Here is a 14,170-nt window from a genome sequence, read left to right as displayed (position 1 = left end):
ATCAAGTGTTTTTAGTCACTCATACCAATGCAACCTTTTTACTCAAATTATAAGAAAAAGACATTTACTGTAGATTAAAATGTTTCATTTGTTATATAGCTATGTTTGCTCTTGAACAGCTATCATAGCAATTAACACAGCTATTGCATACTCTTGAGCAAAAATAAATAAATTATACAATGATTTGCAATGTAGTTAACTGCAAACTTGTTACTGTAATTAGAGTAAGGCCCGATTCTATTCCTTCCTCTTAACCAGTGATTCTCAACCAGTGGGCCATGGCACATTAGTGTGCCGTGAGAGCTCATCAGGTGTGCCATGGGAAATTATCCAATGGAAATTATTTTGACGAAAAATGTATATTTTCTAATAAGAAAATGTTTTGCTAATTTATTCATGCAAATCACGTGTATTAACAGGCAAAACAATAAAATGTTTTTCCACGACAGAAGGTACATAATGACCCTGCATGGACACTTTTTGTGAATCGTTTTGCTGAGTGGTGTGCCGTGAGATTTTTTCCAATGTGAACTAAATTAGCATTCAAATAAAATGTAATTAGATTTATGGATTTACAGAAATATTTTATTTGTATACTTCACTTAAATGTTTTTCAGTTTTTTTCAACCTTAGTATCCATAATTGCCGCAAAACAGAAAGATTGAAAGAGTGGTCATACGATCTGACAATTGAAATTTTTTTTTTTTTTTTTTAAATGACCTGGTGCCAAAATTGTCCTGTATTTCTGGAATGACCCGTATCATACAAATAAAGTCCCCCGGTCTCCCGTCTATTGTTGGAGTCCATAAAAGTTTGAATGAGAAGCGGCAAAAAAAAAAAAAAAAAAAAGAAAGGGAAAGGGAAAGGAAAAAAAGAATGCCCTACTTGCTCATCTCAAGTCCAATCAGGCCCGGAGCAGAGACGTGTTGACCAATCCCCGGTGATGGACCTTCTCGCACTCTCATCCATTCAGATGACGGGCTGAGCGGTAAACTTGCCAGCCAAAGTCGCTTCTATAAAAGTTGCTCTCAATCCGTTGCTTGCTCATAAGAACACAGGTGACGACAACTGTGATTTTAGCCATTTTCAAGACAAGAGTGACCAAGCAGGTTGCCAGCAGGGGCCAGCCATGATGTTTCCGTGCAGCGCCTTGCCACATCCTCTCTACCCGGACCTGCTGCGTCCCCCGGCCGCTCTGAGCTCCGTTCTGCCCCGGTCACCGCCTTCGGGCTACCGCGTGGAAGATCTCCTCCGAATCAGCCAACCGGCGTATAGCTACATACAGCGGACGTTCTCGGCCGCAAACCCCGGGGACGTCCTCTCGCTGAGCCCGGAGCAGGGCGCCTCACCCCGGGCGTTGGGACCGAGCACTGCCCGCTCTGTGTTTCAGTGCTCCGGGCAGCCGAACCACAGCTGCGGCCCCACACCGTCCGCATGTCCGGCCTCGAGTTGTCTCAAGTTCGGCGTCAGTGCCATACTGGCACCGTCTACAAGGAATGGTAAGAAACTCGTTTGTACTGAACTGTGGTTGTATTGTGGTTGAACTATTCATGTTTGCACTGTTTATATTTTGTGAGATTAAATTATCATAATGTATGTTTAAAATGTAATTTAATAGTAATGCAGTTAGATATACATTGTATTTATCAATGACATTATACATTCATTAATATCAAAATCCAATTCGAATTTCCGAGCATGTTGTAGTCAAGTAATTAATTCTGTCCCGTGATCAATTACATTCTTCATACTACCGGTGTCGAAGTCCAACATTTTTAACTACAAAAATATATTCATGCAATGGACGCAGTTCATCTTCAAATGAGTTTATTTCGAGCAATATCAAAAAATACATATCCATCCATTTATAAGGGAAAATGATAATTGGATTCAGGGCCATTATGTAATGATATGATGAGGAGTGCTTTTTAATTTTACATTAAATTTTTAAAAAACGGAAAATGGAAATGATTAATGATAAATGATGATATATATATATATATCTATACGAGAAAAATGAGACCACCCTTGTTCATTTTCAATGCCATTTAAGCCCTGATTGATACATTTTCCAAAGGTTTTCTTGATTATAACCAAAATCACTTCACAAGTTCTTCATCAATGAATAGCTATGGCATTGTCCTGCCAAAAACTGTGCTTTTGGGCATTCCATGTTTTCTTTTGTGCCAGTTTTGTAACTTTGTAAACTTTTAGCGGCACGAGACATTAAATGAACAAGAAATTGAAGAAAAGATGTTACTCTCATAATTTTTTCCATGGCTATATGGCTTCACAACCATATCCAACCGTCCATATGACAGCATCACTTTGATGTCCCTGTTATGTTTTCCAGGTTGTTCCTCTCCTCCAATCCACAGTTTGCAGACAAAATCCTTCCCGCTACCATTCTTGGATACAAGTCTTCATCCTTTCATCAGAGCTTCCTATTTCACAGGTGGGAGACCTTCCCCAGCTCTATCAATTGACACAAGCAGCCAAGAAGTGAATTACCATCACCTTACTTTATTACAATTTTTTTTATCAGTACATTACATTTTTTTAATGCTAGATTCATATAATGTCTCAGTTCTCACTTTGCACTACATTGTAAACGTAATAGAATTGGGGCAATGATTCACTGTGCCATAAACTGCGATTTGTATGTTTTGTCTCTGCCTTTAAGTCAGAATGGCATGCACATTTTAATGGAAGTGATCAGTGAAAACAAAAAAACACTAATGGTGACCATGCTTTTATGGAAGCGAAGTGGTACACACGATTGACTTTTATATTGATTGACTGTTATCGTATCTGTCTTTTGCAGTGGATTTCACTGTATCATCCTTAGAGGTGTGGCTAATACTCTTGTACTCAAAAGTATCTTGCTAAATGAGGTAACCAAATATTAGAAACAATCCTTAGCATAATGCAAGGCCGGTTTACATCAAGCTACAGCCAGAAAATAAAACACATTTTTTTTATTAATACCGCTCTGAAAGTGAGTATTGTCCTTGTAACGGCAGAATCTTGCTCTGGAGCTGATTAATGTTTGCAGATTGCTTGGTTAAATTCAATTTGATGAAGTTTTGGACAATAAATTGTCCATGCAATTCTCATTGAATTTGCAGAACTTTTTCAGTTAAACCTTATAGTTTGAGAAGCTAAAAAAAAAAAAAAAATCAAACATTTTATTCGTTACTGTCAATTACGAGTCGTCGTTTTCCGAGACATTGTCAGCCTTTTAGCATTGGAATACCCCCGGACAGCACGGAATCAGCTCCGCCAATTTGAAGACCTATTTAGGCGACAATCTGACTGCTGACATTAGCACCAGTTGTTGTTATCTACAAATTAGTCTGGTTTGTCACGCTCCATATATATTAGTGCCGTTTGTCATGGTTTAAATGTGAGGCGGGTATCTTCCCAGCTCGGGAACTCAGCGCCTCTTCACGCGCTGTCGTTTTCCCACCAAGCTCTTCTGCCTGCTCACAAAACTCCCAGTACCGTGACCAATAGGAGCCACAGTAGCCACCCACCCACGCACACACCCACGCACACACACATACACATTTGTTGATTTTATTCTATCGCTACAGTATATGTCACACTGCTACTTCTACATATATGCTGTGTGTATAGGCATCTCTGTACATATCGTCACTTCAGCTCAAAAGAAATGCTAAAAATGACTAGATGACATTGCAGGGACACGAAGCATATGACGTCTGCATTAGCTCCTGAAGGTAAGTACATAACTGGCAACATCTCTAAGATCCCAGCAGCTCAAGCCTTTTTAACAGTAGCACATTATACTGACCTGCCTTTAATGGGCCTGTAATATACTGGCATGTCGACAGCCTTCTCCACTCAATTCTTTGAAACACAATCAGCTTTCTCTATGCATTTGCAGCCTATACAATTCCCCCTTCATGCTTCATTAGCGGTAGTGTGAGTTGAGCTTTGGAGAGCCGGTCTCATTAGCATTGGCTCTGTTTGCGCCACTTGACAAATTGGACTTTTAAACATCACATTTCAGGGAGGACAATTCTATTTGAGGCAGAGTCAAGACGATGAAAGTCCTGATTTGCTCCTACTACTGACAGCAGGAGCACTACACTACCAACCGCTAAGGAAAAACAGAACATGTTGTATGTGATTTTGTTGTATGTGATTTATGTCTGTCAAGTGATTTTGATGGAAAACATCACATTGTGTTTTGTACTTGAGTTGTAAGAGCTGTAGCAAGGTTTTTTTTTTTTTTTTAGTATTTACTGTATGTTAATGTGGCTATGACGTAACCTCTAGAGCAGTGGTTATCAAACGTTTTACACCAAGTTCCACCTCAAAAAATAGTTTGCTCTCCAAGTACCATGCATATCTTGAACATTCAGACTGCACTTTAGTGTATGGGATGGAACGGCGGGGGGACTATTTAAATCGTGATTCAGTTCAAATTAGAGCTGTCAAAGTTAGTTCGAGCATTAACTATGGAGATTAATTTTGATTTCCTAACACATAAAAAAAAAATACTGTTAACTCAGTTATATTGTGCAGAACACTTTTATACTTTCACAGATTGATGTGGACAAGAGTAGTAATGTGCATTTGCATTTTGGTGGCGATCGGTTGCCGTTTTAGACAACAGAACTGACAAAGCGAGCAATATTACCACGCTTGGCTCCCTCCCGTGACGTAGACCGCTGAAAAGGGGCGGGGCAATTTGTCGTAAATCTAATCACAAAAAAAGGCCCCTAAATCACTACAGAGTCTTTTGGGCAGAGCATTTTAGTACTGATGTCATTTTTACATGCAAACCTTTTATATAAGTGTCTCTTTAAAAATTGACAGGGATTGAAAAGTTAAAAAAAAAAACCCAAAAAAACTGTAAAACACTGCACTGGATTGAAAAAAGGTTTAAACTGACTGCATGAATACCTTACAAGCTTCATTCTAATGTGTTTCATTGTAATTAATGTTTTTTTATTTAATGGAGTTATTCTTTCACATGCCACCTGAGAGAGCCCACATACCTCTAGTGTTACTCATAACATATTAAGAATCACTGCTCTCGAGTCAAATATATCATATTAACTCAATACTGAGCATGTATGGAGATACTTTTATGTTGATTTTACACTTAAATTGCTTCAAAATGATCGACCTTGAATCCAGATGATGTCCTCATGGCCTCTGAGCCTTGAGTTTCAAATGGTTTTCAGTGGGCAAAAATTAAATGTTATAAAATATAATTATTTTTAGAATGTTGTCAGTGTTGGATTGACAAAGATGCATGCACATTAGTGCAAACAATAAGCAAAAGCAAACGCATAATTTCTTGATACAACTTTTTCCGCTTCCAATACGATACCAATATTGCAGCCTAGAGTACTGTCTGAGACCAATGTCGATCCGATATCAGCAGAAATTATACGTGTTTTTATTTATTTTTTAGTGTACAATGTTAGAAGAGCCTTGATCAAGTAATACTAATCAAAGAAAGAACAATAGTCAACAAGAGTATACATATGAGAAAATATGACCCACTTGTTCCAAACATTTGGGTTACATAAATTCAACCTCAAACATTAGAATGTACTGCACTTGAATAAAATAAATTCAAAATGAATTAAAGGATGCAGAGTAATAACCCTAATAAAGTCAATAAGAACAAATTATACTTTGAAGTACAAAATAACAATTCAAGTTTACTTCTGTACATTCAAATTACTTTTTTAGATTCAGTATAGAATGGACATCTTATATATGAGCGCTAATATCGGAGATTTGGGATGTAGACCGACAGTATTTTTTGGGGGCTGATACCTGACCCAAATCCCATATCAATATAAGATTTGGACACCCCTAATGAAAATGATCAGCGGAGTCACTAATAATGAAAATTGTTGTTAGTTGAAATTCCTATTTGGATAAGTTGTTTTCTAAAGTTTAGTAGAATGTTGGTGATGTATGAACTTTCGCAGAGTTTTAAATCATCACTCTGGGCATACGCATATTTACATGACCATATGTAGTGTGAATGTACCTTGTACCATTATGTTACTGTGCTTAACCTTCAATTCTCTTTTACCAAATGTTGCATGTTGTCGCTTCAGCTTCCTCCTCCTCTGTGGTCCCTGTCCCAGGAACCTTTTCATGGCCGCTGGTGCCCAGAGGGAAGCCTAGAAGAGGCATGCTGCGACGAGCTGTCTTCTCAGATCTCCAGAGAAAGGCCCTGGAGAGAACGTTCCAGAAGCAGAAGTACATCAGCAAGCCAGACAGGAAGAAGTTGGCCAGTAAATTGGGACTCAAAGACTCACAGGTACATATAGTATTCAAGTCTACTTTGTGGGTGGTTAATATTAATTTCTTGTGTACACATCCTCAAACCTCATTATATGCAGATTTGCTCCACTGATGACAACATTCCAAAATTAACTCAAATCAGCGGCGGAGCCAGAACATGGCTAACGGGTGGGGCGGGAAAAATCAGGGTGGTCCTGAATATTTCTCTCACTGAGCACAATCCTCCTGTTCCGACAAATCGTATATTCAAATAAAATGACACACTGAATAATATGAAGTCCATAACCACAACTATGCCATTCTTAATACTCAATCAAATAAAAAACACAACGAAACACAAATTGCAAAATAATTGGATCATAATTTACAAAAAATTAAAAAGTATATACTTTTTCACAAATCTCACTCTGTGGGCAGTCTGCCAATCTAGGTGGGCCTGTGCACACCTAGGTCCACCCATAGCTCTGCCCCTGACTCATATAGACTTATTCTATATCAGGTATTTGAACGGTGGATAAAATAAGGTAATTTCTCACTTCAGATGAAGATTTGTACAATTTGACGCCTACACGTCATGTTAACATTTATTGCGCCTGGACCTGCAACTAAACATCAATGGCTGTTTTATTGGGCAAGGAACCATATTTAGTAACATAACCTGAAGTCGACATATGACACCTTACTCGTATCTTTCCGGCAGTAGAGAGCAAGCAAAGAAAATTAAACAACAGAAAAAGTTACAGTATAATAGAAGAACAGCACGGTAGTGGTTAGCACATCTGCCTCACAATTCTACGGCTCAGGTTTCAAATCAGGGCTCTGGCCTTTCTTTGTCAGTGTGAAGTTTAAATGTTCGCCTGGCTTCATGCTACACTCCAAAATCAGGCCTAATTGGTTAATTAAAGACTAAATTGTCCAGAGGTGTGATTGTGAGTGTGAACACGTTAGCTTCTATGTGGTCTCCAATTGACTGGCGACCAGTTCACAGTGTACCCTGCCTCTTGTCTAAAATCAGCCGTTTCCATTTCACCCCTCACTAATGAGGACAAGCGCAATAAGATGGATGGATGTAAAAAGAAAGAAAAGACAATTAAATTAGTTTTCCATTATTATGAAAAAACAAGTAAAGTAAAAGTCTACAACAGTTTACAATCATCTTTTTTTAAGTTAAGTTTAAGTTTATTCGACCTTTTTATGTACTGCCCTTCAAACGATTCGTCAAATAATTCAGGACATAAATGCGCATAAATGCATATTTGTACTTGATGGCAAGTAGTACAGTAATACTTTACTTGAACCCTTTTTAAAAATTTGACAAAGGACTGCCTCCCTGATAAAATCTCCTTAGTGTCCTAGCATTATTAGAGTAATAGCTTTTAATGTTTTGATGCTGTAATGGCATTTTGTGTCATGTTTGCAAATGTTACTGTAGATTGTGACTATTGTACTGAAGCTTGATTTCCCGAAAATCGCAAATTAAATCGAAATCGCACTATCAGTCAGAAAAATCGCAATACAATTTTTTCCTAAAATCGTTCAGCCCTACAGCTTAGCTCGACGGGTTGGTAGTCAGCAGTTAATTGTCGAAAGTCATTCATTTTTCACCCAACCGGCCATCTTATACACATCTGTTGTGGTATAGCAAACAGTAGGAAACAAGACTTTGGTTTGTTTGTCCCCATAGGTAAAAATCTGGTTTCAGAACCGGAGGATGAAATGGAGGAATTCAAAAGAAAGGGAGCTCCTGTCGACAGGGGGTTGTCGTCAGCAGACCCTCCCCACCAAAACCAACCCCCACCCAGACCTCACGGATGTGGGCACCACCTACTGCCACAGCGGGCTGGAGAAGACTGCAGCAACCAGTCAAGGACACTTGGAGAGCCAGGAGTCACATCTGCCCCACCACCATCATCATCATCATCATCATCAATACCACCATCATCGCTCCTCTCCGTCAGAGTCCAGTAAACAATCAGAGTCAGAGAGTGAAGAAATCACAGTTTCATAAGAACACGATTGAAAAAGACTCATTCTTTGCACTACAGTTGCCTTACAGTGTCACAGTGGGATGATGAAAAGCGAAAACCACAAGCGCTTCTGGTGGCTTTGTGAGTTGCCTGCATTCTATCTATCAGCATCTAATCTCTATTTCTGTGCAGTGTTTTGTTGTATATGACTTTTTATATTTACTTCATTATTTTGTGTACACATTGTAAAATATATACTGAGCAACTTTAGATTGATGATGTAGAATACTCTATTTTTTAACTCCTAAAAAGACAGTACAATTCTTTCAGCAGACTATATTTGTTTCTTTATTTTCATAAATAAATGTGGAAAAATTCTAATGTCATAAATTACTTTTCCTCAACAACTTTTATCAGCACTACATTTTTCTGTAATTTTCCTTGCTCTCTATATCTGAATCACTTACAAGAGTAGGGTTGCATAACCCGAAAAGATTCAGTCAATGCGTATCCAATAGATAACTTTATCATGTGTACACGCCCACGGCCGCCGTGTTGAAAGTTGACGCGTTGTTTTGTTCCGGTGCAAATTGAGTGTTTGTAAGTAAGTAAGTAAAATGTATTTACATAGCACTTCTCACAAAGAGGGCTCACAAAGTGCTTCACGTAGTTAAAATATTACAAATACAATCAAATGTAAGCATAAAATATAAATAAAGAAATAGCAAAAAAAAAGGAGTAAAATACAGAAAAATGCAATTAAATATTACTGTAACGCGCGCCTAAAAATATTTTATTTCTTTTAATTGCTTTTAAAAAAATATCTAACAAAAGAAGGCGGTCAGTAGACCGCGGTGCCCGGTAGGACAGTGAAAAGACAGATCTACTAAATATCCAGGCACTTGACCATGGAGGGCTGTGTAAGTGATAGTTAGAATTTTGTATTGGATCCTAAAAAGAACCAGCAGTCACTGCAAATAGGCTAAAACAGGAGCGATATGACTGAATCTATGAGATCTTGTCAGAAGCCTGGCAGCAAGCGGTGTTTTGAACTAACTGGAGGCAGGCAAATGAAGTTTTATGTAGCGACCAATTCGACAGCCAACGTCAAAAATGGTGAATACTACACTTGAATTAACGAGGACTATTTCCGATAACAACGTAAAATGTATGATTTCACAATAGCCAATTCAATTATTTATTTTACCTGGTTAATGTGATTTTTGCTCCTGAGCCAAAGCATGGTACAGGGTCAGCACATCAAGGATGAAGATCGTCATCTTACCACACAATTGGAAGCTGTCATGAGGTGCAAGCACAGTTTTTAATGTAGAACATAGTATTATTAAACATTATTTTCATGTAAAATTTTTATGTCTTGCATTTATCAATGGTTTGTCTACCAAAGGTTGAAAAGCTAAAAATAATATATCGCTGCCAAGTGTTGCATATCAGCAGTTATTATGCATATTTTGAGCAGCATAAAAAACATAATAATCATAAAACGGGTTTATTTTAATATTACGAGAGCACTATAATTCTTCAAATTTAGGTTCAAGAAACAGGACAAGATTTATAACTTCCTTTAAGTGCCAGCGCATACGAAGAGAGAATGTATATTTGACACAGTGGAGTGAAGGAAAAGAACAGCAGTCTTACGGGTCCCGTACAAGAGGATTCTATGAGATAACACCGATTACATCAGAGTTAAAATGGAAAATCCGGCCTTCCAAGTCAAGAAAATGGTCCAAACATACGGTAAAGCAGTCGACAATGGAATGGTTCAAAACTAATTCCATCGACACACCTTTTGAGGAAGCAGCGTCGGGGGACTCTGAGGCTGAAGTCACTGAGAGTGGTTAAAAAGTGGCAAAGCCAGGCGGTGGGTGAGATGCCCAGAGTTCCTCAAGGCTCTGGATGACTTAGAGCTGTCCTGGTTGACATGACTCTACGACATAACCCGTAACCCGGGTAAGTGGTAGATAATTGACGGATGGATGACATTTTTTGTGAAGTTTACAGTCTCAAATCACACAAAATCAACGAGAAGCGGAACAAAATAGTTATGAATCGTACAACAACAAACAAATCCGCTAACCTGGAACCTGTAATGGTTTACGATATGGCCTCTGGAGAAAAATCCCACCAGCGCCACACATACCTGTTTGCTCGTGGTCTTTAAAACAAATGTTTTCTATTAACCTGCAACCCTTTGCTGCAGAAGCCAAATTTGGTGTTACTGATGGGACTGACTATTACAAAAAGTAATCTAAACATATTATGCTAAAGACTATTTTTAGAGTAGAAATCCAAAAGACCGCTAAAGCTACATGTGACTGAGAAATGTAATGCAATTCATTCAGTTAGAAAAGGTCACAACATTCAATCTTAGGGGGTACAGGAATAATTTTTTTTCCATTTGGAATTCAGTGTTGACATATTTAAATGGACTCTGATCACTCAAAATAAATGGTCAATGTTCAAACTAATTTAGCCATTTTCCTATCTCTCTTTTTGGGGCAAGTGCCCCTTCTGTAGGGTGGAACAGCCTTGTTCATGTTTACATTTACTGCATATAAAAAAGTTTACCATCTTAAGGAATTGTTTCTTAAGACTCTTGTGTGCATGTATGCACATATGCATAGCCTATTTTTAAATTATAATATAAATAGCCCATACTGAAACACATTGTACTGCCAGACAGAAAAGGAGTAGGAAGTTAAAATGTTCAATATAAGCATTTGTAGTTATAAAAAAAAAAAAAGTGGGAAGAAAACAAAAAAAAAAAATTAAGCAGCAAGTTATGCAATGTAAACTTTATTTACATGACAAAAATAAAAATCACAGATGTAATGCCACGCTCTTTCAACCCTGGGCAGCGAGAATTTCCTTCAGTGGGATGAAGAGCTGAACACAAGAGTCAGTTTGAAGCGCTTTTCGTGACACTCATATTGGCTCTGGACTCATGTTCCAAAGAAATGTCTGTGTTAAACAAGTACATTACATTAATACATACAAACAGTATTTACAGGGACTCACAGTGTCCACGCTAGGGATGAAACTGTTTATGGTAGATCGCTAAACAGTGATAAAATCTTAATTCTAAATGATCATCATTGTTAATGTGCTGAGCTGTGCGTGGCCTCTTCCATGGCGAGAGAACGAGTCAGTGAGCGACAAAGAGCGAGCTATACGTTTCACGGAAATAAAGGTGGGTCAAGAGAAACCGCAATCATAGTCTGTCCATCCATTTCTGTGGGAAACTGGGAATTCTCCCTGAAGTGCAGGCATCCCTGACGTTAGCCTTCGGGTGGCAGACAGCGTTTGGTCGAAGTGCCTCAAGTAGAAACCGTTATCACATGAATAAATGCTTAGGCTGATCAAAAGTTATTTAAAAGTCAATCAAGTATAGCCAACAATTCACGACTTACAGGTTTATAACTAGTGTCTGCCTGAAACTTAGCTTTAAGTCTTATTACTATTGCACTTTTAATAAAATCGACCCTACTATAATAAATATCTAGTAGCCTGCGGGGTTAAAATTAGATTTTTAGATATATTCACTAAAACATTGTGAAATATTTCTATTTGATTGAGAATTAATGTAGCCTCTAATTAGGTTGTTTGAGTCCCACCATTATTAAATCTAGCATCATAGCCATTGTTAAGTATTTGGGAGGGGGGGGGGGGGGATTCCCTTTGGTTACAGCAGTGTACGAGTTATTTGTATTCAAAACCATTTTTTTTTAAGGTTTCTGGAGGGTGCGTCTTGATTTTTTTTTCTCGCGCTCAAAATAAGCTGGGAAATGCTACAGCTCACCCACAACCCTGGTAAGGTTAAAAAAAAAATTTTTTTAAATGAATGGATGGATATAATACCGATAAAGGTGAGGTGAAATCTTCACATCGTTTCATCTCTAGTCCACACACTGCACAAGCGACCTCAACACATAGCGATATGGCTCTACGCATTATGAATGGCGACAATACAAGACGTGGGTTTACTGTGCAACTTGTTATCCGCAGTAAAAGCAGTGGTTATACAGCCTTAAAACACCAAAAATTTGTTGTAAAAGTGTGGCAACTTTTTAATCAAAGAACATAAACAAGTATTGCGCGCCCTCTGTTGGAGACCGCTGTAAATTCTGAGATGCATCAGTTTGCGTACAATGTAAGTCAATGCACCGCTAGTAGATGAATGAGCATCTAAAAAAAATAAAATAAAAAGTTAAAACTTGAACTGAATTGTCTACTGGATTTAGACTTTTTATACACAGGAAGGGTTGTGTTTAGGTTTCAGATGCTTCTTAGTTCCATCTATGAGAGCAGGAAGAGAAACACAGAACGTGCCGTAAAACGAGGATGCAGGTTCCCACCAACAGCTGATCCAATTGCGGAGTTCCTACTCCCGATTGTTCTTTATACGCTCCAGACGTTTCTTCAGGTCGCCCAGGTTAGCCGCTGGCGAGGCCGAGCGGGTGTGCGCGTTGGACGGCGAGCGGGGCTGAGCGTTGTGTTCCTGCTGATAGAGCTCCCTGGACTCTTTGAGCTGCGACAGCTTGCTGTGGAGCATGTCGGTGGAGGAGGCCACCGACGGCTTGGATGACAGCAGAGAGGAGACGGGGGCTCGATGTTGGGGCTCATCATCACCCCCGCTGATGCTCTGCAACACATGGACAAGGACACGCATTAGAGTCGAAAGACTAATTAACTTTTCAAGTTTAGAGCTGTTGCTTGGTAGATTTTATGCTTTGTATTGAGAGTCGTTTAAAGACCTTGTTTAATATAAAATAGTCCCCATCGATGGAATTCAGCCTCTCAAATAGGCATGATCAATTAATCAAATTCAAATTGACACTCAAACAAGCTGGTGTTTTGTTTTTTACTTCCTGTAAAGTTATTTGAGCAGTACAAGGATTCCACTCGACAGTGACAATGTGATCAAATAAATACTACGATTTGAAATCAATGAAAAATACCTTTTATTAATAGTGATTACAATCTCAATCAAAATGACCGTGAGTATTTTTTCCATAATCGTGCAACCTTTCATATTTTGATGCTGGGTTCGTTTTTTAAATATCCGGAACAATCCATGCATTGTTCATTAATTTGTTTTTCAAAACAACATGGGAAGTAAAAATAAAAACAAATTACCGGTACTTGTTCTGTCAGTATTTGTTCTAAAATCCTAAATGAAAAAACGGGCAACGATTCGAGTCTGATAACGACCCTGATCATTTGAATCAGGCGTGTTGGAGGAGGGAGGTTTCTAATACATGCAGGATAGTGACCCTCAAGGATTGGAGTTTGACACCTGTGCTTTAAAAACACCAGAAATTGTTGAATATCCAAGCGATTTTCATACGGTTTGCACATCAGCCGCTGCAAATATTGGAACGATCCCCCAAATATTTCAGATTTTCTGCCTCGCCATATACCGTAGGTGCTAATCTAAGATTTGATGAACTGCTTAACTGTTATTAAATTCAAAATATTGGGGCGATCGTTTAGATAATTTCAAAAGTTTAAGTGGACATAAGCATAGATGTCCACATGGACTTTGGTGATAAATGTTTTCTGACATTACGCATAGTTTTCGACTGTCCATTCTTGTTGTCTTCGCCATAGAGATGCCAGGAAATGTAATCACAACACATTGAAATCTTTTCAGATTAGAAACATCAGACAAGCAGTTATGATAACAGACACGTGGATAATTTTTTAACCGGGTCTTTCATAGCATATTACATTCACGTTTATAGTGAAGTGCTTCTGAAGTATAAAGATGCCATAGCGTGGCTTCAAGGTCTCGGCTCTTAGTTGATGAAGTCACTGAGGATGTTGTTAACATCAATTGCTCACTTCAAAAACACACAAATAAAGTGGATATTGTAAAC

At 38.4% G+C, this 14,170-nt stretch overlaps 2 protein-coding genes and 1 long non-coding RNA gene across 6 annotated transcripts in view; 1 reads left to right on the top strand and 2 right to left on the bottom strand.

The window, feature by feature from the left end:
• Window positions 1–921: 921 nt before the first annotated feature.
• On the top strand, window positions 922–8,593 carry LOC147148266 (homeobox protein DBX1-B-like). 2 transcript variants are annotated; one of them, XM_086028748.1, is made up of 4 exons: window positions 922–1,499; window positions 2,354–2,455; window positions 6,144–6,319; window positions 7,988–8,593. In XM_086028748.1, exons 1-4 carry the CDS (start codon window positions 1,130–1,132, stop codon window positions 8,309–8,311), a joined length of 972 nt encoding a protein of 323 aa, XP_085884874.1. In that variant the 5' UTR covers window positions 922–1,129; the 3' UTR covers window positions 8,312–8,593. The 2 variants fall into 2 exon arrangements, with proteins under 2 accessions (XP_085884874.1, XP_085884873.1); XM_086028747.1 differs by having other exon boundaries at window positions 6,114–6,319.
• Window positions 2,014–9,553, bottom strand: LOC147148265 (uncharacterized). Its single transcript, XR_015086549.1, has 3 exons — window positions 9,478–9,553; window positions 6,089–6,232; window positions 2,014–2,475 (listed from the first exon to the last, which is right to left on the bottom strand). It is a non-coding gene; the product is annotated as an uncharacterized LOC147148265 (long non-coding RNA).
• A 1,518-nt stretch (window positions 9,554–11,071) lies between these two features.
• Window positions 11,072–14,170, bottom strand: part of ckap5 (cytoskeleton associated protein 5) — a 45,375-nt gene continuing 42,276 nt past the window's right edge. For all 3 annotated transcript variants that reach the window (XM_086028338.1, XM_086028339.1, XM_086028341.1), the window contains one exon: window positions 11,072–12,933. In XM_086028338.1, the coding sequence (XP_085884464.1) occupies window positions 12,673–12,933 (261 nt within the window). In that variant the 3' untranslated portion in view covers window positions 11,072–12,672. The remainder of the gene's footprint in view (window positions 12,934–14,170) is intronic.

Source organism: Filicampus tigris, chromosome 4, assembly GCF_054856515.1.
Source record: "Filicampus tigris isolate MCC_2025a chromosome 4, RoL_Ftig_1.0, whole genome shotgun sequence".
In the NCBI taxonomy this organism is placed as follows: Eukaryota; Metazoa; Chordata; class Actinopteri; order Syngnathiformes; family Syngnathidae; genus Filicampus; species Filicampus tigris.
The sequence above is the reverse complement of the archived record's forward strand: the minus strand, read 5'-3'. Positions and strand labels throughout refer to the sequence as shown.

Coding starts and splice junctions, on each gene's coding strand:
- LOC147148266 (XM_086028747.1), top strand. CDS start 1,130: ATGATGTTTCCGTGCAGCGCCTTGCCACATCCTCTCTACCCGGACCTG. Junction 1,500..2,353: donor GGCACCGTCTACAAGGAATG/GTAAGAAACTCG, acceptor TATGTTTTCCAG/GTTGTTCCTCTCCTCCAATC. Junction 2,456..6,113: donor CAGAGCTTCCTATTTCACAG/GTGGGAGACCTT, acceptor TTGTCGCTTCAG/CTTCCTCCTCCTCTGTGGTC.